The sequence below is a fragment of the Egretta garzetta genome, unplaced genomic scaffold, assembly GCF_000687185.1.
Source record: "Egretta garzetta isolate BGI_Z169 unplaced genomic scaffold, ASM68718v1 scaffold151, whole genome shotgun sequence".
Classification (NCBI taxonomy): Eukaryota; Metazoa; Chordata; class Aves; order Pelecaniformes; family Ardeidae; genus Egretta; species Egretta garzetta.
Genome location: NW_009258615.1, coordinates 5,288,943 through 5,315,281, shown reverse-complemented (window position 1 = coordinate 5,315,281; position 26,339 = coordinate 5,288,943). Strand labels below are relative to the sequence as shown.

General features: G+C 38.8%; 1 protein-coding gene across 5 annotated transcripts in view; it reads left to right on the top strand.

The window, feature by feature from the left end:
* Positions 1-26,339, top strand: part of CCDC149 (coiled-coil domain containing 149) — a 41,253-nt gene that overhangs the window by 7,936 nt on the left and 6,978 nt on the right. For 3 of the 5 annotated variants that reach the window (XM_035903501.1, XM_035903500.1, XM_035903502.1), the window contains 7 exons: positions 4,025-4,132; positions 9,910-10,026; positions 11,506-11,678; positions 13,159-13,231; positions 14,572-14,656; positions 15,935-16,079; positions 22,403-22,479. In XM_035903501.1, coding sequence (XP_035759394.1) covers positions 4,025-4,132; positions 9,910-10,026; positions 11,506-11,678; positions 13,159-13,231; positions 14,572-14,656; positions 15,935-16,079; positions 22,403-22,479 — 778 coding nt within the window. Of the gene's footprint in view, positions 1-4,024; positions 4,133-6,126; positions 6,221-7,904; positions 8,071-9,909; positions 10,027-11,505; positions 11,679-13,158; positions 13,232-14,571; positions 14,657-15,934; positions 16,080-22,402; positions 22,480-26,339 lie in introns of those variants that run through there. The other 2 variants (XM_035903504.1, XM_035903503.1) reach the window with 2 other exon arrangements.

The following is a 26,339-nucleotide window of genomic DNA, read 5'->3' as shown; positions in this document are numbered from 1 at the left end:
TAAGCAAAGATCTGTTGCTGTCTGACAGGTATTCACTGGTTTATGTTAACAAATATTTATAGGTATTTTCATGAATTGTTTCAGATGCTCATGCGTAGCTAAAAGTAAGGCTGTCTTCCACCCTCTATCCCAAAAATGTTCTGCAAATTTTAACAAAGTCTAAGTGGAAGAGGCTGAGGTCTATGATCCCATTGAATCTTTCACTCTGTGGTCTGTTCTGATTTATGGTGTCTTTCTCCTCCTACGTAATAAAGGTAGGCATTTCCCACTCGGCGCTCTCACATCAATCTCTTTCACTTTTCATCCTACTTTCTGGTGGGATCATTGTCAATAGTCGCACCTGCTTTTGGTCAGAGGAAAAAGGAATGTGGGGACAGTTTCTTATGTCTCTGGCATTTGGACTGCACTGAAATTGTACGTGCACACTTCCCTGTGGCAGATGGACATAAACCAAATAGCTTCTCATGCTGCAGAGGCTCAAGAATACCTACCAGAAACTGAACATCACCAGAGGTGGACAGAGCTCCAGAAAGATTGTCTGACATTGGGCAGTCAATTAGAGACTTGAATGAAGCACTATCTGTTATTGCGTATTACAAATAGCTGCGTTGAGAGAGGGTAGGAGAAACAAACAGTTTCCACCGGCGCGGGTTGTTGCAGAGGCAGGACAAGATGAGGCAGCAGAAAGGTATAGACCTCTACGTCTTTCCCTCCTGTTACCCACAGCTCAGAAATCTCTCTTCATCAGTACTTTGGAATCAGTTTTGAATAGTGTGAGCAAAGTAAGTAAAGCCTCTGGCAGTTACAGGAGCCTTTTTAAGGCTTCACCTAGAATCAAAAGAAACTGTCGAAGAAATTGAGTCTAGAGAAGCTGAATTTGGCTAATTTTCAGACAGTTGTTCTGTGTTGCACAGGTAAATGATTTGAGCTTTATTGTCTGCTGAAGGAACTTGTCATAAGTTTCTAAGTGAATTCTGAGTTTGTTCTATGAATATTGAAAAGAAGTTGCCAGGTGGAAGAATGAATCACCTTTCTCCTTGCATAGATTTCTCCCTTTTCTTCAAAAAACACATGCTTACAAGCCAGTCCTCCATTGTTAGTTTTATCATCTTTCAACCATATGGTATGTTTTCTTATATACGCCAAAGAAGTGGTACCATGTCCAGGTGTCATTCAACGTATCCTCTTGGCTGGCTCTCTTTAAGCCCAGTAGAGCACTTTTGAAAATCAAGTATTTCTCCTTCTATCCACATTTAACTGAGCGCTTTAATGAGGTCTTGCCAAAACCTTTAAAACTGGGAACAATTTAAATTGTAGTTGTATGGAACCTCTAAGCCAGGGAAATGAATAATTGTTGGAGACTACTTCTGTGACATAGCTTGGTTGTTTTAGTTTAACAAAAGTATAATACAAGCTTTGCATTAAGGAGCAAGTCTATACTTAGCTCATTGCAATGCTCTTAGCATGGTTAAAAGAGGCTGTTTTATTTTGGTGTCTAAAATTCTTTGTTGAAAGTTTCTTCCAAAATCCCTGTCTCAAGCATAAAGGTTTTTGTCACGTTAAGTCATTTATATGATTGACAAAATTCAGCATAGAATTGCAATTCCAGAGAAATGGTTTTAAAGGAAATAAATCTGAGCAGGAAGATTTAGTATAGGCATTGTAATGCCTTTCCCGCAGTTCCTGGGAGCTGGATTTTGACTACAGACTGCTAGAATCCCAGTGTTGTGGCTGTAAACACTGATTAGGGAGATTGAGTTCTTCCCAGGTGTTGAAATTACATGTGCTATTGCAATGTTAGGAGTTGTTCAAATCCATCATAAAAAAGGACTTTATAAATAGAAGTGTTTTGAAGAGGTTTGTTGAAATCATGTTCCTTTTAACTAACTCAGTCTGGTGGCTGGATGGCCTTTATTGAAAGTCAGCTTTTTAAAAAAAAAAAAAAAATTGCATCTAAGCAGTAACCATAGATACTTCAGTTTAATTACAATTTCCTGCAAAGATGGGTTCTTTGTTTTCTTTCTTTTAAACAGCCATTAAGAAGTACCATTCAGAACCATTGACTGAATGTGTTCTGAAGCTCCTCGATTCATTCAATATATGAATGACTTATTACACATTTGTTTAATGTGTAGAAAAAAAAAAACATTCTACCAGAGCAAACTTGAGGAACCTTTTGCTTTGCTTGAATGGTTGCCATCTTCAAAATAAAATTAGAGGCAGCTTAATTTTGGCTCTATTGGCTATTTATGGTTTTTTTGCTATTACAGTTTTTTCCCCAATTATATACTTGCAGTCCTTAGGTATATCACTAGTGTGAAAATGCTTTATTTTATTCCAAAACTGTGGGAAACTTACATTACTTTCTTCTGAACCTTTGATCCCAGGGCACCAGAAGTGCAGAAGCTGTAGCAGTCAATCAGGCTTGTTGTTCATCAAGTAGGAATTATCAGTTTCTCGAGTTACTTTTCCTCTTTAAAAGTTTGAAGCTGTTGTAAATTTAGACCAGTTGGAGTTTGGAACCAGTGCCTTAATATAGTAGTGTACAAAACTTCCAATTGTTTACAGTTTAATAGGCTAATCCTGCAAATGGTCAGTTGCATGCATATTCCCATTAATAGTTCTCTTGAATATGAAACAGGAAGCGTGGAAACAGCAGTTGTTAGTAAACAAGGGGAAAGATCACAGGAATGGCTATCGGGTGCCTCGTTGGTTTGATGGTGTGGGAGTTTTAGAGATAAAACTCCCAAAAACATCCTACGAGATGTCAAGTGGTGGTGAGAATGATTGGGTAAAAGATCAGGACTGAAAAGGAAAGAGAGAGATGAAAATAGAGAAATAGGGGAGTTGAAAGAGAAGCACAGCAAGTAGGGGAGCTAAAACTAAACCTAAAGAACCAAGAACTAGAAACGGTCAGTTGATGTGTTGGCCTCAAACCTGGGGTGTACGTGTAAGGGTAGCTTAGAAATATTGACTTATGGGCCTTTACCAAGTCATGCTTAGATCTGAAATTTCTTTTTCCATTTCTTTTTATACCCCTCAGGTTTATGGCAATGCATGGCACACCTAGCTGTCCATAGGAAATGTCTTGAAAGGCTGCACATTAGCCACTGTGATTATAACTCTTCTAAAAAAGAGATGTCATTGGCAGGCTTTCCCTGTGCTGGGTCAGCGTTTGTGTAGTCATGAGATATTGCTAGGGCAAAAAATATAATACATTTATCTGTAATATTTGCTCATTTTCAGGCATCATAGGTAGGAAAGCAGGAGATTGCATAAATTTTATTAGTGATCAAGCTGATGGAATATAATTGTAAAATTATAGACCAGACTGCTTGCCCTGCTAATTTAGTAGGTTAATGTAAATGATAACGTTTGACCTGGATTTTTTTTTTTTTTTTGGGGGGGGAGGGGGAGGAGCAGAATGTGTGTTTGTTTTTAATCTCTAGCTTTCAATTCTATTTTTCTAGAAGTCTATGTACTAGCTAACAACACAAGTCATGTCATGTTTGAAGTTTTGTGCTACTGGATACAGCTCTGTATAGGGGCACTCTGGCTGGCATCCTGTTTACTGGCTAGGAATCTGCTCTAAACACTACTAGGGAATATAATTATATCATAATTATTTCTCAGCTGTGCCTTTTGTCTAATTATATGCAAGTTTAAAACTATTATTTTGGCAGTTTTGTATAAATATTGTCAAAGTACTCTGCGTTTTGTTCTTCTCAGCAGCCAAGATATAAGAACTAGCATAGATGTTCTCACTTTCTTTTGTTGGGGGTTTGTGTGGCGTTCTGGGAGTGTGTATGCACACATGGTGTATGTATTCCCTACTATTAAAGATAAAGGAACCCTGGTGATTTTTGCTGTTATCTCTCTAATGAAGCATGAAGTCTGGGTACCAACAACAATAAAAGTAAATATTGTTGGCAGATAAGGAGTAAGCCTACAGTTTCTTTTCAATCACCACTTACACTTCTCTCCATAGACACTAACTTCTGACTGCTGTTTGCTCCTTTTTTAGGCAAATCTTGCTCAACTACTGAGTGAGGCTCAAGATCGAAATAAACATCTTGGAGAAGAGATTAGAGAGCTTCAACAGAGACTGGGAGAAGTACAAGGGGACAATAAGGTATTATAAACTTTTGTTATCAGTAAATGGCATCGAATGTGTAAATTGGGCTGGAGTTTTGCATTTACTTCTTAGGAGAACAAATAAAACAGTGGGTTGCAGAACTTCTAGAATACTTGGATTACAACAAGTGCTTAAAATAGTAGAATGAAAGAAGCTCATATAGGATACCAGTAAGTTCAACTTATATATTATTTATGTTGCTTTTGCTCTGTTGCTGTTAACTATATATTTTGCACCTAGCCTTGCTTTAATGATCTCAGTCTCTCTCTCCCCCCCTTCGCCTCTCCCCCCCCTTCCCCTTTCCCCTCTCTTCCCCTCTCTTCCCCTCTCTTCCCCTCTCTTCCCCTCTCTTCCCCTCTCTTCCCCTCTCTTCCCCTCTCTTCCCCTCTCTTCCCCTCTCTTCCCCTCTCTTCCCCTCTCTTCCCCTCTCTTCCCCTCTCTTCCCCTCTCTTCCCCTCTCTTCCCCTCTCTTCCCCTCTCTTCCCCTCTCTTCCCCTCTCTTCCCCTCTCTTCCCCTCTCTTCCCCTCTCTTCCTCTCTCTTCCTCTCTCTTCCTCTCTTGAAATTTCTCTTTCTTTCAATATATTTTATTAGTGGCATTTCATCTTACAAATAAGTACAGATAAGCATTTCTTTTTCATCATGTGATAATTTTCAATTTTTTTGCAATGAAAATGTAAAATTTTAGTAGATGATAAAAACAGGGGATGCATAGTTTTTCCCTTGAAAATGATGGAGCAGGTGATCCCAAGTATATATAGTGAGCTTTGTATTAAGCCCTCATCCTATTACCCTTACATAACGAATTTATTTTATTGCTAAATTTAGCAAGTTATATGGAACATTGCTCAAAATCTGCCATTTGGTATTAATCAAACTCCTGTTGTCTCTGTTAATTGAAATATTTAAACTCAAGCCAAATGTGTGTAACATTCACAGCTGGAGCTGTATGCAGAAGTACATTCAGAGATCAAACTAGTGAGAAGTTGAATTTGAGAGCCGAGGTGGTTAACGAAGTAAAAAATGAAACAAATAATGAATGATAACCTCCCTCCCTCAACTGCAGTTTTAAAGCTAAGGAATTTAGAAATGTGACTAAAAATTATGCGGCTTTTAATTATTCAGGTGGCTTTTTTCTTCCCACTTAAGTTAATTTTATTTGTTTTATTTTAAATGTAAGTATATTGTGATAATGCAGTTTTATTCATTGGTTATCACAAAGGACTTCCTTGAAGGTGTGCAGGGAGCTGGGAAAGGGTCAAGTGAGACCTGAATTTGTAATATGCGTAGCATTCAGTGTAACTTGCGCAAGTCTTCAAAGACCAGCTTCCCCAGTGTTTCTTTCTTCTTTTGCATGTTATCGTTTGAACTATATTACAGAGTGAAAGGCAGTGCCTTGCAGTTCTCCAGTACCAATATTATGCCATACAGCCTTTCCCAAGCCAGTCCTGAACAGATAACAAGGGATTGTTAGTACACACAGAACACAAAGGTGCACTACAACATATTTAAATACCCAGGTTATGTACCTATTCTGATTCCTTATAACAGTATGATCTTGGTAACACAGAGCTGCTTGCTTTGTGCTTGAACTGGCTTCGTTTAGATTTGCCTTTGTGCATTAACTTGATATTAGCTGGTCGTCTTTGTGATGTGTATTCTTGGCATGAATTTGAATTCATGGCCCTCGTAAGGAATGGAAAAATACAAAAAGAGTTATTCTGCCCACTGTGCCCCTCTCCAAAAGGTGCAAAATAGTGCATCACTAAATAAAGAGGAGGAAGAAGGAACTGCATCAGGGATTAATTTAGACGAGGATTTTCATTTTTGGAACACTTTCTTCACTTTCCTAGTAAATGAGAAATAGAGCTTATTTTAGAGTCAGGTTGCTGGTTTTTGAAGTGCCTAAAAAAGCATTGCCATCCCTCTGAGGGATTTAACACTCTCCTCCTGTGTCAGATTTTGCTCCCTTCTAGCTTTGGTGATAAAATTCTAGGCTTGTTCCCGAAGCCATTCTGTTCTGCTCATCAGTTCTCCTGTACTGGCAGCTGGGTTACTTCAGGCACCGGAGTCCAGATAATGCATGGTATATATAAAAACAAAGAACTATAATAATTTGCTTGTTCTTACATTTTTTCCCCTGCATTCTTCTCTGCTTTTTCCAAAGTGGGGGAGGGCATCCTGCCCAGCTGGTCGACGTCAGCCTTACTTCTGGCAAGAGATGAACAAACAGCTGCTTTTGCAGCAAGTGAAGCTGCTTATGGATGAACAATTCTGCCTGTGTCTGAGCAGGGGTGACTCATGCAGGCTTTGTCACTGAGTGGCAAGAGCTTTGTAGGACTAAAAAAAGAAAAAAACCTCTTTAAATATCACACATTAGCTCTATTGATAAAGAATTGTTTTGATAGCTTGACTTGTTTTTCACTGCTTTAATGTTTGGTACTAGCAGGATACAGTCACTTGGATTAGCAAGACCTTAAACCAGTGACATTTTACTTGTTGTTGAAATCATGTTAAGTACGTCATCAGTTAGGCAATAACAAATTACTTGCATTTGATTTAATTGGACTAATTTTTTCCTTTAATTTCAGCTAGAATTCTGTTGCCATGAATAATAAAACTTCTTCAGGCAGTCTCTGGAAGGATTTGTTGCTGCAGTTTCAGAAATACAGCAATAGTTAGACTGCAGCGCTCCAGCAACAGATATCTAAGACTATTTATTTTTATGATTGATCACAATCTCTTATCAGCTCTGACACATGAAAACTATTCTATGTTTATGCTAGTTATCTGTAAATCTTTTTCCTTCCTAACATTCTGGCAGCAATGCTTGGAGGACAATTACTGAAACTTAGAGGAGGATAGTTAGGAAATATTCTCTCTTGTAAAAGGGTGTAAACGGAAAGCATAAGAGAAACTGGAGGCTTCTGGAAGACTCAGTTGCCTTCACTTGAATTCCTACCCATGAAAGAAATGGTTTTGTAAGCTGTTGAGGGCAGTGCTACGCAAGAGGAAGATGCACGGAAAACAATGGCTGCGGTATTACTGACAGTTCGTTATTATAAGGCAGACATGCAGCAACAGTGCGAAATGTTAAATGTGGCCCATATGTTTTGGCAGAACTGGGACTTAAGGTAGCAAATTTGCATAGTTCTGGTCCACTTTTTGAGATTTTGTAGGCAACACAGTGAAGGGAATTGCTGTCAGTGACTGTGGCTAAACACGATAGTTTCTGCATTCTGGGAAGAATTTACTGGTTGTGCTTGTTTCTCTTTTCCTTCTGCATGTTTTATCGATAATCAGGAATGTACAGCTTCGGCGCAGGCATTGTCTGTGGACTCCTAGCCTGCACAGCAGCTATCGCAGTGAAGCCTGTTTGGGGCATCGTGGGGCTGCTAGAGAGTTGCTACTTTATAAATAATTATTTTAGGTGACATTGATTAAGAAAAAGTTGTGATATTAAAATAACAAAGACTAGTGGCTTGCAGCAGTGGATTGTTTTGATTAACTATCTATGGGTTCTTGACAAACAGGAGCTATCTCTGGTAAGGTGCCATTAATTTAAATCCACTCTGCTGTGGATGCTGTTCACAGAATCCTGAGGGGTAGCGTTAACCTATTCTCTAGCTGCAAAATGAAGTTGAGCGGTCCTTTCCTCAGTCATTTCCGAATGACAGAAATAAAAATACAGCAGCCAGAGGGCAGGTGTATAAAGTTTATAACAAAGCACTAATATGTGAAATAAACCCTTAACCCTCTGGCATAACACTTCGTGTCTCTTTGGGTCACAGCATTTTCAGGGAAGAATTTTATAGCAGGTGGTGCTGCCTCATGAGACATTCGCAATGCAGAATTAAAGGACTTGGCCTGTTCTGCCCTGTCAACTCTCTGATTGGCCAACTGTCTGCAAGAAGCACTCTGTTGGTTTATGGATTGGTATCTTACTTTATTTTATGTATTTTTTTAATGCTGCTTTTACTGGCTGAATTTGGATTTCTGAAGCATTCTTTTCATAAGACTATATATATATTTTTCACCTCAAAATTAGTAGTAAATAAGGAGTTCTCCTTTTATTGGCAGACTGTTTGACCTTGTGAGTAATAATTGCTTGCAGTTATAATTGCTTCTTATGCCTCACCCCCTCCCGGGCTGGAGGAGAGTTGGTCACAGTGCATGAGTCACAGCTCTGCTCCAGTTCCCAGCCTGGTGCCGAGCCTTACGCAGAAGTTTTGCTCTGCTGCAGGCATTGGAGGCATTGGTAAAGTGTGATTCCCCTTCCCGTTTCCAGTTTTTCTGAGCAAGATTGAGTCCTCAGAATGTTACTACATTTGTTTCTTACTGCCTTTCTCACTAGTGAGAGATTCTAGAAATAAAATTGATCTAACTGAATAAAATCACTTTACCATACCTTTTGTTCATCAGCATTTAAAAAAATAGGTCCATAGCTGTGAAGCCATTCCAGGATTTGCTAGTTGCCTTTTTGACTTACTTGTTTTGATAAAGAAATTAATAGGAATTATATCTCCTAGGATCCATTCAGCCTTACTAACTGTGCAGTGGTTTGTACTTTCCCTGTGGGGATAGGGAAATGTAGTTTGCCAAAACCAGTTACTTTTGGGGGCATAGCTTCCCCTGAACAAGTGAGCTGCTTATCAGAACAAGTTGTACTAGCTTCAGTGACTTGCACTGAACTGGAGCTGAAATAAGTGGGGAGGATGATTTTGATAGTCTGTCTTGCATCAGCAGGATTTTAATTGGCACATTGCAGCTATAGTGACTGGCATCCCATAAATACCAAAGATAGATTTTTAATGTACAATCTTCTACTTCAGAAGATTGATTTTTTTCTAACTCTGCAATATAATGATGTACATTAATTCTTTGGTGCCGTCAAAGATACGGGGAAAGTCAGGCTGGTTACTGTGGTGAGTTTCTCTAGTCTCTGTGGAGCTCCTACAAATGAGGCCATGGGGAGGCAACACTTTTGCCTACTTGTACTCAGTATAAACAACTGTAAATGCTGAATGCCCTATAAACTGTTATTTTAACACTCCGTGATTCTTGAAAGGTAGTTGCTTTTTGCTTTGGATATTGAATATAACTGTGTATTAATTCAAGTCAGACTGTTTTCAGCAGTCACAAAGCTCGTGAGTTCATTAGCTGTTTGAGCATTTTGGCCAAGTCTTTCTGTCGGCGGCCTATTTTTTCGTTTTTAACATGAATTAACTTTTGTGAGTAGATGAAAAAAATAATGCACAAGAAAACTTATTAGCAGCTGTTAATGCAAATTCTGCACTGATGTAGCGCATTGGGATTTTAATTGGTATCAGTAAAATGAAGATGGGTAAGCCACTTTGTACCTTTTTATTCTTAACTAGGAAGAGTTCTCTGCTGCAGAGAATTGTAAGATTTACATATGAAAATGTCTTTCTGAGAATTCTCTAGTTTTAGTCTGACCAGAATTAGTTCCTGTCACTCCTAAAAAACATTGACCATGTGTCTGTTTATTTGGGTTTTCATCATTTGTATATTCTGGTGACTGTTGTTGCAGGATCTAATTCAGCTCCTGCTGATGCTTTGAGTGTTCGACTAGAGTTTTTCACTGAGGACAGGATTGAGCCCTCCGCTCAGAAAATTCCTTCTGATTTAAATAATACCAGCTGTTTGGCCTGAAAGAGATGAAGTGTATGACAGCTTTACTCTTTCTAATGCAGATGTACTCTGATGCTACAGCCTGTGTTCTCTTGCTTACCAAGTCTGTTTTTGTAATCACAGCTTCTTCGAATGACAATAGCAAAGCAAAGACTTGGAGATGATGAAGTTGGGGCCCGCCACTTTGCAGCTCACGAACGGGAGGACCTTGTTCAACAATTGGAGAAGGCTCGAGAACAAGTAATAACTAAATGGGCATATGCTGTCATGTTTTACAGAGTCAGGGCAGTAGCAATTAAATGACTGCTTCTGTTGTGTTTGGAGGGCTGGTAGCTGATTAACATAGCAAATAGTGGTGAAGGTGTTGGGATTTTTACTGAAATAGTTCTTATTGAGCACTAACTTAAACATGCATACGTGGCTAGAGTGAGTTTCCTAATCTCAGGAATTCCTTCTCTACGTTATTGAGTCTCCTCTTTTTATGATGTGCAGCAACAACTTGTGACAATTGAATATTTTCAATGAACGTCAGCGAAAGAGACTCCTTAGTGAAAGCTGTTATTAGTATTCAACCCAGTATGTGGTGGCTGATGCATCTCCTAAAGATATTCTTTGAATCACATTTTCTGCAGAAGTGTTGTTAGTCTTCTCTTCCTCCTGCCTCTTAGCTACTTCTTCCCCTCTTTTGAAAAATTCTTGCATCAGACCTCTTTTCCCTACCTCAAGTCCATATTAATACTGTGTACCATGCAGCATCCAACTGATCACTTTTCCCCTATGATACCGATACATAGTTTTCTGGACAATTTGGGGGGGTTGTGTTCTCTGTTGTTCCCACACTTATTCCTACCAATGGCAGTTCCACCCTAAATGAGCCATTCTGTGATCCAGGAAGAGGTCTGTATTTCTTGTTTTTCAGTCTTCGCTCAAGTGCAGCATTACTTTAGCTTACCAGAAGGACTGTTGACTGCACTTAGTCTTCTTCCAATGTCATTCTCTCTGGTATCTCTGTTCCCAAGCTCATGCTCTCTGTGTTCATCACCTGGCCTCTTTTCAGTCGTTTTCTGTTGTCCTTCCTGGCTTATCAGTGTTTTTCTGAGGTGCCAGTGGAGACTTCTCAACTCACTGCAGACTTTTCTCACGCTCTCCATTTCCTCTCCTAGGAAATTTGAAGCTCTTTGTCCTTGAGTATCTTTCACACTGGACTCCTTCACCCTTTTGCTTAAGAGCAAAGTTCACCCTGTCAATTCTATGCTGGCTTGTTTTGTACTTTTCTCAGTTCTTCCTATTCTGTGGAACTTCACTGCTGAAAGTCCTGTAATTAGTATAAATTCCCCCTTACAGACTTTTTTTTCATCCTCCAAATGTGCAAAATTCTTACTCAGTAGAGTTCATTCCTGGAGTCCTGGAAATTATATGCTAAAACCAGCTTAATATATTTGTAACAGAATTGTAGTATGGATTAAGGTTTCTTTTGCTGTTACATTTTAGTTGTTTTCTAGAATTTTTTTAAAACAAGCCTAACTGCTAAAGTTACTTAATTTCAAATTAATGAAGTCATACCAAAATAGAGTAGGGTTACAAGCTTTGGAAAGACTTTTGACTGTCCAAAATCAATCCTGTTCAGACATGCAGTGCTTGTGGCTGTTTTCAGTCTGGGCACTATGTAATCTTTTGTTTAAACTTCAAAATAATCATACAGCTCTCCTTTCTTCTCAGATCGAGACCCTGAGATATGATCTTCAGGCTGCACTGGATGAGCTACAGGATGTGAAAGAGGAACGCTCTTTTTACCAAGATAAATCTGACAGACTAAACCAAGAACTCAATCATGTCTTAGGAGGGCATGAAAACCGTATCATCGATGTAGATGCTCTATGTATGGAGAACAGGTGAGTGCATTGCAAACCTTAGTGTTTCCCTAAAACAAGCAGTGTATTGCTTTAACTGGAGCATCAAGAAGTCAGTCACAACAAAACTTTAAAGAAAATATATCCAAGAATATAAATTAAGAGATTTTGGTAATTTGTTTTGTCTGTTCTGTTTGTACTGTAGCTAATCATCAAGTAATATTGAGAAAGCTAGGCTGCAGGAAATTACCAATGTTTTATTTGGCTACAGAGATGTCAGTGATATTCCCAAATAGAGCTAAACAAGGACAAGGAAGAGAAGTGCAGACCTTTTTATTCCCATCACTGTATGGCACCAAAAGCAAGAATATTAAAAATCAGTGTCTTCAGAAACTCTTAGTGAGCTGTAATGGGCTGATCTTGGATTGGAAACAGGGACTTTGAGTACCCTGAGTTAATGGTTTCGGACATAATTCTCACCACAGGGAGAGGTTGTCAACATGGAGTGATTTGCCAACAAAAGTTGCTGGTGAAATCACCCATGTAGATATTCTTGCCACTTCCTTGGGAAGAGAATGTGTTTTATGGTCTCTGCTAAGGACGACAGAGAGGAGTCATTGACAGAGCTATAGCAGGTACCTCCCTTAATGTCAACAGTTACCTTAAAGTGAAATAGATCTTTTAAGACACTTCCCATTTACAGAGACTTACACTTCAGGTAGGAAAGCGTAATACCAAAAGCATTACTTTCTCCCAGCAACTCCAGGGTTTTTTTCTGTTTTGCGCGGCCTACAGAGTTCTGTTTCAATTCCAGCCCCCTGCTCCCCTGACAGTGAGATGATTTTCTTCTCTAAAATAGTTAAATTGTCACAAACCCTAACACAGCTGCAGTTGCATTACATGAAAGAGGATATTTTATTAAAAGATATCTATTGAAAAGATATTTTCCTATGTGGAAATAGCAGTCTAATCCAAGTGCATAAACTCTCTTAGGAAGAACTGTACTGTTTCAGTTAACTGCATATCATTTTTCAACTATACTGTTAAATTTTCTACTTTGTGATTACTAATGAGAAGTGCCGTGTAAGTGATGGATATTGCAATGCAACAGTTCTGCATAGTTGAGTCTTGTGTTGACATATATACAAATCTTCATGTGTCCATCTCACAAACCTTCAAGTACAGAGGACAGGAGTAAATGCTTACTGACTATTTCCTCCAGACATAAATTCATCCTTTTAGCTTACCTCTCCAAAAACCTGAGGACCGATATAAAATGGTTGTGCAGCATGCTTGACAAATCTAAGAGAAGGGCAGCCTCCTTTTCTGATGCAGTTTGTTTCCCTAGTTAAAGTTTTATGAGGTCAAGAGCAGTAAGATTTTGTTATTTTATCCCTCACAAAACTGCAGGGGGAAAAGAACTCTCAGTAGTTCAAACAGAGGACATGCCAAATAGTAAAGAGGAGTGCTTGAGGCAGTACTTGAAGGTAACATGAAGTAAAGGATTACGCTTCTTTTTCAGGTATCTTCAAGAGAGATTAAAACAACTTCAAGAGGAAGTCAACCTTCTTAAGTCTAATATTACTAAATATAAGGTAAGATCCTCTCAGTGTATCATCTGAACTGCGCTTCGTTGTTCACAGAGGTTATTCTTCATTCTCATATTCATATGCATTTAAAGAAAAAAAATTGTGTCTTCAAAAGAAAAATCCACCATTAACATTCTGACAATATTAGTATGTGTATGTATTACATGCTCAGTCTTCCTCGTAGGCTTCTTAGCTGATGTAGTACAAAGGGATACCCATTAGGAGTATTATGAAAAATTAATTAAATACTTTTTTTTAAGTTTGGGGGGGAACCCTCTTCCTGCTGGGGAGGGTGATCAGCCTTCCAACCTGCTGGTAGCTGAAAAGTAGCAGGTCACACAGTGCATGGTGAATGACTGCCACTGTGTTGCTGTCACAAGCAGGTCTTATCTCCCTGTTCCCTAATGGCCACACCATTTCTTCATGTGTCTTAATGATTGCTAAGTCTTCATTGTTCTTCCATTCCTGGGTTAAGATATATGCTGTTTTGCATGAAAACTTCAGGACTGAATTCTGAGGGCAAAATATTCTTGCTCTTCCCTGAAGTCAAGCACTCTTATTTCCTTCTGCAAGTGATTTTGGGGCGTGGAAGGGGAGGGCCGCTTGTCAGGGCTTGAGAAAGGTTGTCTTAGGACTATCAACAGGACTTCTTAACCATTTAGGTCACTATGAAGCAGTCACAGCACTAATTGCTTTTTGTGCATGAGCAAAGCTCCTCAAAGGACCTAGTTCATTTCAGAGTCTGTTCACACTTCTGATTTGGGTCTCTCACAGTGTGAGTTAGTTTACTGGTGAGAACGGAGCATCTTGGTGGTCTGGTGGTTTTCACAGAACTGTAATTGTTTTGGAAGAGCTGGAGTTCCGTAGCAGGATCATTCTGCTGCTAATTCCTGAAAGTCAGTATTTGCTACTAAAAGGGCTTGTAGAAACTGTGATAGAGGAGTTTGAGCTTTCCTTTTGAAGCCTGTCCAAAGAAATGCTGGGGAAAATCCCGTTTTGTTCCCAGCTGATATTCTCTACAGGATACTGCAGTATCTTCACTGGCGCTCAGCAGATTATTAAAACATAGGCAAGTCTTAAAAATGCGTTGAGAGGAGTGGGTGGGAAAGACTACAATAAAGTGATTGCAGTGAGACAGAATGAGTCTTCATAACATTGCAAAGACTGTTTTGGCTGGAGAATAATACTCCAGGAAAGTCACGCTCTCATAGGTTACTGTGGGTGTAAACTCCAGGTCCTTGTAGAATTGTTCTGAGACTAAAATCCAAAGTTCCAGATTCTTTACTCCTAATGAAAGGATTTGTTGGGTACTGTTTCTCTAAATAAGATATTTGTTGTTTCCTTAGAATGCACTAGAGAGGAGAAAAAATTCAAAGGCTCATAGTAGATCCAGTAGCAGTGCTCTGACTGGAGTCCTGTCTGCAAAGCAAGGTATTACATAAATGCAGCATGGTGTTGCATATCTCACTGAATTCCTTCCATCTTACCTCTTAATTTCAGTAACCCTTTCCTCACCAGCCAAACCAAAATTTTCTTCTCTTCCCTGTTTATTATCATGTGCTTATTTTTGTCCTTTTCTCAGTTGACTTGACAATATAAAATTTGCCTCTTGAGTACTGTTTCTCCTTTTGTTACTTTTTTGCCATTCATTCTCTCCCCCGTCAGTGTTATCAAATTTTTTGGTTTTTAAATCTCTAAACCCTCTGCAACTTTGACCCTGACAAATCACTTCTTTATTCATCTCTTTGCTCTGCTAACAATGGCAATCACAGTTCATATTCTGATGAAAAACAGACTGGGTGATAGAGGAGGGGCCTGTAAGTCAGGTTTTCTGCTCATGTTCTTGGAAGCTTTTACATTCAGATGTTTTGCAAGAAATCCTTTTGTCCTGTGTTTCTTCATGGGATAGAAAAATGGAGTAATCTTTTTTTCCCCCTTCAAAGAAAATATCAAGATTAGGAAAGAAAGGAGAGAAAACTCTATACAGTATACCTCGTACGTTACTGTTTAGGTATTGGTGTATTCATACACACAAACGGGATCAGCAGTATTTGTCATGGTGGGTTGAAACTAGCTTTTCTGGTTTTGACTTCTCTTCTGTCCTCTTTTCCATGTACTTGTGTACATACACACACGCGTGCGCACATACACATATATATAAAAAGAGGCAGAGCCAGATTCTAGTTACAGAAGTTAATGATACTAGTGAACTTCCTGATGTGGTTGAGAGGTACACGCTCTAAGCCGCAGAGGAAGAGTTCATGGGTGACTGTATTTTCACATCAGTCCTGAAGGATAACCTGAAGGATATAATAATTCTAAAAAGTAATACAAAAGCTTCCTTGTGGGCTTATGTTTTAATGTAAGTGGGAGAGAAATGACCGATTTTTACCAGTCTGTAGGCCTATAGGAGAATGAGTTTGTTTCCTTCTGTACAAAAATAATTTTCCAAAAGCAGAATTAAGTTAATGTAAGATGTGTCTGCCTACACTTGTTCTGGCAATTGCTGTGGAATAATGATCAGCTTAGAAAGCCACCATATTTATGCCAGCTAGAGATTATATTTCTGGTCTTTTGGCTTTGTTTATTAATTGAAGGAAAAAATATATATATTCAAGTAATGAGAGTAGTTCTTTTATGCTAAGTAAATGTTTGTGTCACATCTCTGTGCTTGAGAAGCCGAAACTCATTGTGTTTTTAACATTATAGTCCAAGATTTGTTGTCGGAGGATCATGGATGTAGCCTACCAGCCACACCACAGTCCATTTCAGATCTCAAATCACTGGCCACTGCATTGCTGGAAACTATCCATGAAAAAAACATCGTCATACAACACCAAAGGCAAACCAACAAGTAGGTACCATGACTTCTAAGTAAAATAGAACTTACCAAGCTATGGAAAAGTCATAGTTTTGAGGGAGTTTCAGGGAAATGGGAAGGAAGGTCCATTTTCACAGAAAATTCATTGTCATTGTTAACTGGTGTGTTCTTTAGTTTTTAAGATCAGGTATGTGTTTAGAGAAAAATTACATTTTCACAGTAAAGTCTGGGGCTGACAGAGACCTGTCTGCCTCTTCTAGGCGAGGATTGGTTTGCTGCTCAGGTTTCAGACAAACCATAATAACACAGGGGGGACTTCTAGCAGGTAGCCTGCAGGGAGGGCTGAAGAAAAGCTGCCGGGAGGGAGGACACCCTTGAACTGGAGGAGAAGATATGTGATAATTGGTTGTTAATGTAGGAATTTTTGCTAATGAACACTGGTGGGAATAGTAAATGTTGCACTTAGGAAAGGGTCTGAAAAGATTTAGTGTAACGTTTGTCACTAGCTAGCGGCCTATGTGTTGTACAAATGATAGCTGTTGCTCCTATAGTTACTTTGCCAAAAGTTGTAGGAGGTAAACATAGGTGAATTGCTACTATGTGATTTTTTAAAAATCTGAACTGAACTTTCAAGGAGAATTTGTTTACTCTTAGCTGTTCTACTCATCAGTAGAATTCTTTGTGTCTCGCATAGCTCCCATCGTGCCAGAATATAATAATTTTTGACACATTTTCTGACATTCTGATAGTATTGTCCTTATACAGTGTATGAAAATTAGAGCTAGGAAGTATTCCTTGATTCTGTGCGCAGTATTTTTTCTTTTCTTTTTTTTTTTTTTTAGCACTGAGTCACTACTGGTAATCAGAGGTTTATTCAGGCTTCTCAAAAGCACATCAGGACCAGATGCCAGAAACAGGCAGGGCAGACATCTTTCACGAAAGGAAGAAGTAGTACTGAAGTAAACTGTATTGCACTAGAATACATGATTCATTTGAAAATTGGTAACTCTGATACTAGGTGGACTCCATTGCATAATTCTTAGTGATGTGGCAACAGAAGTGGAAGAGCAGTTTATAGCCACTCTTAATACTCTTGAGAAAGCAAATGCCTAATCAGCTAAAGGGAGACTAAAGCGGTGAAAATGTAGCCCAGATCTAACTGACGGCAGCTCAGTCAATTCGTGTCTGTTAAGTGTGTCATGTAATACAAGAGGGGTTCCGGCACAGAGCAGTGCTAACAAAGGGCTAACACCTGCTTACTCCTTTTTTTACTGCTAATGTAATATCAGAAGGAAAACATCCAGAGAATAACTTCCATTATTCCAAGTATAACCAATCTTTGCCTTTTACATAGGCATACTGTACATACTGTACATACTATACATACTGTACATACATACCTGCTGTTCTAGTTTACATACTCTTGCCTATAACCGTAGCAAACTTCTTTCTTAATTTTATGTCTCTCTCTGATCACATGTAGTCTCTTGCATCTCTCAAATGTATCATTGCAATGATGGCTTTACTTTCTGATACAGCTGTCTCTGCTTTCAACTATTGAGTATGGGTTTTCTTGAGATAAGCCTTCACAAGGAGATAAGATTCTTTTATCTGTGTGCCCAACTGGTCATATATAGCCACGGGAGTAGGGACTGAATATGTGCACAAACTAATATTCTGTGCCCAATGGAAGATCAGATCTTAGAGGGAGGTGACAGTCCACATCTCTCTCAGGTCAGGAGTGTGCTCAGAGCTGTAGTGTTGTGCTCAGTTCAGGATGCTTCAGGGGAAAAAAAAAAAAAGACAAATCTTGGGCAATTTGAGTGAAGAGCCTCAGCAACACTCCTATGTGGTATGCTCATTCTTTTTGCCACCTTTGGCTTTAGTTGAATGAAAGAAGCTTTTAAGGAGCTAGGAGGAATGGGAACCACTTCAAGTGGAAACACCTAAGACACAAAAGGGTTAAAGTGTAAAAGGGAAATGCAGGCAGGATATCAGGGAAAAAAACATCCTTTATTTGAGGTGCATTAGCTGGTTGTTGGGGGCGCTTATTTGCTGTGTAAAAAGTTACAAGTAAAGACTGCTGACTTCTGAAAATCGGGAAGAAAGTGCCCACCTGTCGAAGAAGGTTAGAGGTGAGAGTGAGGTCAGTGCACAAGTAAAACAGACGGGTCCATAACCTGGTACTAGTAGAAGATGCCTTCTTTTGTTGAAAACATTTCTCCGTTGAAAGTAGGCAATTGAGAAGGATGTGGGGATAGAGAGAATTGTAATGACAAAAGGCTTGACATAAATCAGAAGGTGGAAGTCTTTTCCTTCACCCCTCTGTCCTGTTTGCCTAGCTTTCCCTGTGCAAAGAGCATGCTTGGAGGACACAGTTACTCTTTGAGATTGTCATGTGAAGAAGGCAAGAACATGAGATTTTGGGGTGCTTGTTTCATTCAGGGAAGAAGTTCTGCTTTGATAGATGGTTGACCTATTAGTGATTCTATTATCTGTAAATTAGACTTTTCAGACCTTATGAATTTATTTTCCTCCAAACAGTTAACCTACCCTAAAGTCAAAACTTCTTTTATTGCTTGCAGATTGATTTACAGCTATGTGGGTTTACAGTAGCAGAAAGGTAGATTTGCTTTCTGCCTAACTGAAGCAAAAACAAGACAGTGGATTTTTTTAACGTAGATTAGAATTTGGATGTTCTGTTGAAGTTGACTTTCTGCTGTTACACGGCTGTTAAAAACATCCGTTGCCACTTGCTCTTGGAACAGACACACTATTATTATTGCTGCTTTTCTAAATATGTGGCATGATAAAAGGAGCCGTGGGAGTATGTGCCTAGGAACAAGTGGGCTAAATCCAGCCTTTGATTTTTTTAGCCCTACTTTTAAGAGAAAAAGAAGTTGTTAGGGAAGAAAACAGGTCATTTTCTCCAGGTGATTGGTAGCTACTACTGCTAAGTTTAAGTAACGTCCTATGTTTTTCCTCACGAGCACATTAGCTTAATTTGAAAAGGCAATTGTAAATGAATTCTGTATGCAGTAATGTGTTGCAAGATTAAATAGTTACATAAATGCAAAAATAAACAGTCCTAACCTTGCCTAACAAGGGGATAAAAATCTTTTTTTTTCTTCTACCAGCAATAAACCGTTTATTAGATGTTCTTTTTAGTACAATTTGTTCCTGAAACTGCCAGCACCCATGCAAGCCTGATCAGTGTAGAAGCTCCTCTGCTGCTTAGACATGTTGCACTAATTTTAACATTTCTAACTTGAGCAAGCTCGGTCATGACCAAAATTACAAAAAGGACTGTGTCAGTCTGTAACTGAGTAAATGTTTCCATGGGATGTATAGAACTAGATATGTGACAGTGATAGACCCTATTTACAGACATTTGGGTGATTGTATCTGTATGAGGGTACATACCTTCTGTAGCAAGATCTAAATTGAAAGTGAGGTGAATGGAGCTCACATGCTGTAAATCATCACAGCTCCCTTCAGATGATGGCCATGTATGTTGGGAAGCATGGGAGAGCTAGAAAGGAGCTTCTAAATTCAGGTGGGAGCATTGCTGCTGTTACGTGAACAACAGATTTCTGTAAAACCTTATCCTGGAGGGAGGTTTAGACTAACTCCCTTGTTGCATTAGACACAGAAATAGCTATCGACACCTTTGTCCATGACATGATCCTTCCGTTTTAAGTTGAAGGATCTGGTTGGATCGGTTCCACTAGGGCTAGAGGTAAAAAAACAGATTAGAGAATTTCATACTACCAACCCATGCAGCCCCTTTAAAAATACCTACTCTTCCAGGCCACCACAGCTCAGTCTTTGCACAGCACATATGGAGGTGGCAAATTATCTGGAGATCACATGGGAAAGGAAGGAATGGGATAAACCACACTGTGTTTAGGATTACTTGCACATTTATTTTTCAAAAAATGTTTCTGTAAGAACTCGCAGCTTTAGGTAGGGTTCATTTCTCCCATATCTGTCTTCAGATAATGTAGTTCAGAGCAAACTAGAATCATAGTCACCACTGAATGTATTTTTCTCTCTTCCTGAATGAAAGGAGCAGGGTTAACTATTGTCCTCTCGTTTTGCCAACCATTATTCAGAGCTGCAGGGTGATCCTTCTATCTGAGAACCTGCAACAAAGGTTAAAAAACAGCTCAGCGCCTCTTCTGAGGATCCAGTAAGAATTATTGGGATATATTTGTTCCAAAGCCTTCAGAAATAAGTGTGGTACAGCTGATAAATGAATTATAAAATTTAAGAGAAGCAAGAGAAAAGTCACTTTGCTATTGTTGGTGTCTGAATAAAAAGAGCAGTAGCAATAACTGAACTTGATGCAGAGGGTTGAGTTTCCTTCTGTGATACGGCTAGTCCAGAGGGAGGGCAGTATCTTTCCCACCTTTTCTGCCCTGGAACTGCAGGTGAACTACTTACAAAAAGAATATGGATTTTTTTCTTTTCATGGCAAAAGTGCTAAACTTGTGACCTGTCTGGGGTGACAATCATTAGCCACATCAACTTTGTTTTGTCAGCTCCCTGGCTGAGCGAACATGACGTGGAAGAAGTCTTGCATCATCTCTGTTCCCTGCCCGTCTAAAGCCCGGGGAACTCCGGGTCCTTCAGCCGACCCGTGGCGGGGCCTTAGGGAGATGGGAGCAGGCTCCCTGTGCGCAAGGTGGAGCTTCTTGTGAGTTGCTGTGTGCCTTTCTCAGTCACCTGTTGCTTTGTGCTGCAGAGGGCGGTGGCTGGATGTCAGGCCATACACTGGGATATAAAAATTGAGTTAAGGCTGAGTCTCTCATACCAGATGGAAGAGTTCTGAAAGCGAAATCTAGACTTGAACAATTTTGATTGTAATTGGAGAAGACAGTAATAGATCCATCATAACCTTGGTAGCCTATTTGATTATTGAGTTTCAACGGGGAAATAAACATAACTGCTCCCAAATGCCATCTCTCCTCTGCTTGTAAACTTGATGGACTGTTTGCTTTTTAGTTGATATACACCCATGTACCTCTCAGTGCTTTCTTTGATATTTATTACAAGCTTTCTCTTTCTCTTTTATATTCTCTCCCTCATCCTGATATTTTTGTAATCTTTAAAATACTCACAGGCTTTTATTGTGTCATTGCAGAGCCCTGACAGTAGAGATTTAAAAAATACTTAGTCCTTGTTAATCAATTTTTCTAGCCCCTTTGATATTTGCTGGGTTTGCTATTCTTCACGTCCTTCCCAGATTCTGCCATCTTGTCACTAATGACATTCCCAGTATGCTCAAATGTCTGCAGCATAAAACCCTCGGTGGAGAGCATGCAGTGCAGTATTACACAGCTCTGGTGAGCATGGGAAGATACTATTGCCTTGCTGTGCTGTGATGTGCTGCTTCTCAGCATTCACTTCAAATTTAACTGACTTACCCTGTTGCTGTAATTTGATGAGTAAAACTTGCTGTCCATTATCTCTGCTGTCATGTTTAGAATTGCTGCCTCGTCTAGGTTTCTCACTCTATTGAGTATTGTTTGGGATTTATTTAAAGACTTTTAACTCTAGGAGACTTGCTGTGCCTGTGAGAGAAACACTTTCAAAAATTCATTGGAAAAAAGAGTGTTCTCTGCAAGATAGAAATCTCTCATTTGATCTTGGGAGAGAATTAAGACTAAAAGTTAAATCCTGCAGGAGAGCTAACTGCAAATAGTATTTGTGTACGAATCAGATACAAAAGAAGAGATGACCCAAGAAATGCAGTGAAAACTAAGAGTGGGTGATAAAGGCACTAAAGAGCTTGAAGCTTTTTAGTAAAGTAGAAAACAGTTCAGCACTAAAAGAAAAGATGTAGTGGAAAAGATATTCCTTGCCATTTTAAGCAATCATAGTGATAGAAACACCTCTGTTAACAAAGGACTAGGCCAAAATTGTGTCTTAGGACTTCAAAATCAATCTAGATGTTGTCTTGAGTTTTCCATGTTTTGTCTGCATAGCTTTTACCTTCTGGTTTTAGCTGTAGATAAAGTAAAAGTAACCAGGAAGAGATATTTGCAGGCAAGGAAATAGAAATATTGTGAGTTGCTATTCTTCGTCTTTACTGAAGAGCAAAGGTTAAATGGTTGAATGTCCAGTATATTGTGTGGGATAGATCACACAACTGTATTTCATTTTCTTTTAACTCTGGGGGAGCTTGTCCATTGCCAATATGACTGTATACAGGTTTACTGAGCTAGTTAAGTAACAAGTTAAAAATTTAACTGTAATAAGCAATTGGGCTTTGGTTACCTCAGTATAACAAGGAATCTCGTCTCAGTTGACTATCCATCCCTAGCTTTTGTTTTTGTTTGCTTTTTCCAAAGAATTCTAGGTAATCGAGTGGCAGAACTAGAAAAGAAATTAAGAACTTTGGAAATTGCTGGCTTGTGGAGTCTTCCAGGTTAGTAAAAATTCAAGAGAACAGCTTGCATTATTTAGTTTTAGAGGGTATATTTGCATTTAAGAAAAGCTTGGCTATAATTTTTTTAATGACAGTTATTTTGCGAATGTGCTGTTCAGCACATTTACAAAATTAGAAACCTCTAATAAATGTTAAGCTGAAACCAAAAATCACTAGACTCTTTAAACTCTAAGTCAAATATGTATACTGAAAAAATAGTTTTAAATACTGGAAATAATCAAATTGTCTCCATAGTCTGCAGGCAAAAAAATTGAACTGTTTTATTTAAGCAGTTGTATAAAATGATACACAGGATATTGGCCATTATGTTTTTCAACAAATTTTATTGATTAATTTTGTACTTCTTGTAACTTCCGTGGATTTTATCACTGTATTTTTAATGTTCTTCTGTAGAATCATAAACTCTGAGAAATTGGAAATGTAAATGATCTTAAATTTTCTAGTCCATCTCTCCAGAACAGGCTTATTCCCTGTGGCATCTTAAGTATTGTATTTGGGTTTGAATTACTCAAGTAATGGGAGATTAATCTGCTTCCTAATATACCTCACCATTAAGAAAATGTGCAATATTTAATTTACATTTACTTTTTGCTTCTTTTCTTCCCATTACACCTAATTGTGTCTTCTTTAACCACTGTAAATTATGCTACTCCATTATTGGTGTTTGCATCATTAGGCTTTGTTGTTTACAGCTTCCTATCGGTGCTACAGGGGGTGGGAGATAGTGTGGTTTAGGCTTCCAGTTTTTTGGCTCTGTATTTTTTCCACCTAACCTTTCCATCTAGAAGAGAATACTTGACAAAGCTGGAGAGACTGATGCTGTTCAACCGTTTGCCCAACGTGGTGTATTTCCACTTCAGCTTGCCTGTTGTAGGCATTCTCAATCACCATGCTGGAACTGGCTCTCTTGCTGACGCTTTCCACAACGGAGGGTCCCAAATTTGTTGCCATGCATTACTCTTCAGTTAGTCACCTAACATACATAGTACACTTGGTGCATTTGTCCCTCCCCACATTCTCCAAAAGGTGCAGGTGAAATATTTGTCTAAGACCCTCCTAATGCGGTTTTGTACATTAATACAAATGTGTATCATAAACTCAACAGTTTAAGGTACTGTAGGTTGGGGTTTTTTTTCAAAAACAGTGTTCCATTAAATTCATACACTAATAAAGGTAGCATTTCTAATCTTTGCATAATGTATTAAAAAAATGGGACAGTGGGAACTTCTTGCACCGTTGTGGGTCTCTGTAGGTAAGACATCAAATTAATGTTTATACAATAACAACTGTCTCTTTCCTTCCTTTCTTTTGCTGCCTGAAGGCCTGAGCTACAATGTCTCAGTGGGATTTGGGAGTAGGTTCTGCTTGACATATATTTTTAGTAACTGATTTTAGCAGTACGTTAAATATTGTCACTGCATGTAAATAAACGGAAATGTTATCTGAACATTTTTATATCCGGCAGATTAAGATGTTCAGTCAAGTGAGTTAGATGACCACAAAAGAAATAGAGACTGCTCTACAAAACAATTCCTTTAAAGTGACAAAAGTAGTAAGAAAGGATGATCTTAAATAGTTGTAAAGGAATTTTACACTGGATTGCAAGTTCTGTTGAGCCTCAAGGTTTGCTGTTTCGCTGCTTGCCTTTTAAATTAAGAGTGCACTTTTGTTTCCAAGTGCACTCTAGTCCCAAGGTGGTCAGAAAGAGCCTTGCAACACCTGGTGGGTCACCAATTTTCTTTTCAGAGCATGGAAAGCTTCCGCTCCATAAAACAGCAGCATGTAACAAATAGTGTGGGAACTGCCACAGCGGACTCTGCAGCTGGATGTTGGCTTGCGTGAGGGGCAGAACGTGGAGACTCTCTCTCATCTAGTCAGTCTTAAATCCAGAGAGAAAAAATTACTATGTGGTTGTGAGTTGAACTTTTCATCATTGGAAAAAATACGCAGATGAAAGCTGATGTTCAGTCTAGCACTGAAAGAAACGCACGTTATAAATTGCAGGTTTTTAATCTGAAGTTAATGTTCCTCCTTAGGCATCATTGTCCATATAACATTTATAACATCCGCTGTCACCATGATATTAATAGCTTCCAAATGGTGTTAATAAATGATGTTAGTAAACTTTATCCTATTGAAGAAAAAGCTTGACCGCTTCCAATTTTTTGTTAGGTGACATATTTGTCATCTGCTTTTTGAGCAACGCATGAATGAGCTATGGGGAAGCTAAATCAAGAGGAAGTGCATATTTAATTTTTGAAATGGTGAAATTGGTAGTGTAGCTATTTTTCTGTAGAAGTTCTGCCTACCACAAACTTTAGCTCTCTTCTGTTTGGAAAATGGACTTTAATTAAACGAATGTCTTGCGAGGTTCATTGCTGAAAAGAAAGCAAGCTTTGGCATAGATTTGGCTCTGACTTTCCTTTTATGAGCCTACTTGCCTTGAGAAGGAAGCAGAGAATGTGATGTTCTCAGAAGCATTTAATTCTTTGCATTGTCTTAGGTACACTGTGGTTCAAATATGCAGGCATAATATGTTAAGTGTATTCAGTAATAGTACATACTGAACACCACCTTAATCCTCCCACAATTTGATGTTACTAGACATTCAGATAAGTAATTCCGTATTTTTTGAAGCTATCATTTCCTGAAAATTCCCACTTTCCACTGAAAAAAAAGCCCTAGAAAAGAGGCGACCATGACTCAGCCTTTTTCTGTCTGGGGTGATAAGAAGGTTTCGGCACTGCCCCTTGCTCTGCAGTAATCAGCGTGGAGCAGAGGCATGGTAGAATTAATGGGCTCAGCAGCTGCTGTGGGTATGGCCAGTTACAGCGGCGTAGGGTGCAGCAGAGGTTATAAGAAGATACCCAACCCTGGAGAAGAAAATGAAGCATTTACTACTACTGAAAACTTATTTGTCTGCTTATTTTGAGGTCTGTATACTTTTCACTAAAGTCCTTGAAAAATTCATTAAATAGGGGAACACAAATCTATATAAGTTATGAAATTGAGCTTACACGGCAGCTAATTGAAATTCCCTGTGTGTAATCCAACTTCAGATCGTGATTCACAGAATATAGTGCAGCAATACCCCCATGTCCCTCCTTCATGGATGGATGTGAGTCACTGTTAATAAATAAATATTCATCAGACTCTTTGGGCCACATCTGTTGCTTAGATGTGTGGATACTGAGCTTGGCTTTATTTTCTGTAACCAAGTTGGTTTTTAGAGCAAAATGTGAAAGTAAATGTGTTTACTGTGTAAATGCTGGCTGGAAGTCAAGAAGTTTCTTTTCTGAAGCTTGTCTTGCAATCTTCAGAGGCTTTAGCTCAGGCTTTACTTCTTTTTAATCACAAAAAAAAAAGAAAAGGACTTTGCTTTCTACTTTCTTGTTAAAGCCCCCTCCCCCCATTTTTTTATTCATCATCTTTTTGAATTTTGCTTCCTCTGTTGGATTCCTTTGTATCTTTTTGGATATGTGGCTACTTTTGACTGTGCAGGAATATCTATTGGATGTTTTCATACCACTAGTTCCCTGCACGATTCAGTTCTTTTTCCAACACAAAATTCCTTCCCTGTTGCAGGGGAATGTATTTGTCTAGGGGCTTTTGCTTTTTTTTTTGTTTTTTAATTAATTTTGCCTTACACTGGGGGGGGTTCTCCGTTTTTCTGTCAGTTAATATTATTTTTTATTACTTGCTATGGTGAAGGCAGAATTCTGATGCATACTCAACAGGGGGATCAAAGCTTGACAAGATCCATGTTTCAAAAGCATTAATTGCATTTGTATTGCTGCAGTATATACCCCACCATGTTAAGTATATAAAAATGCCATTAA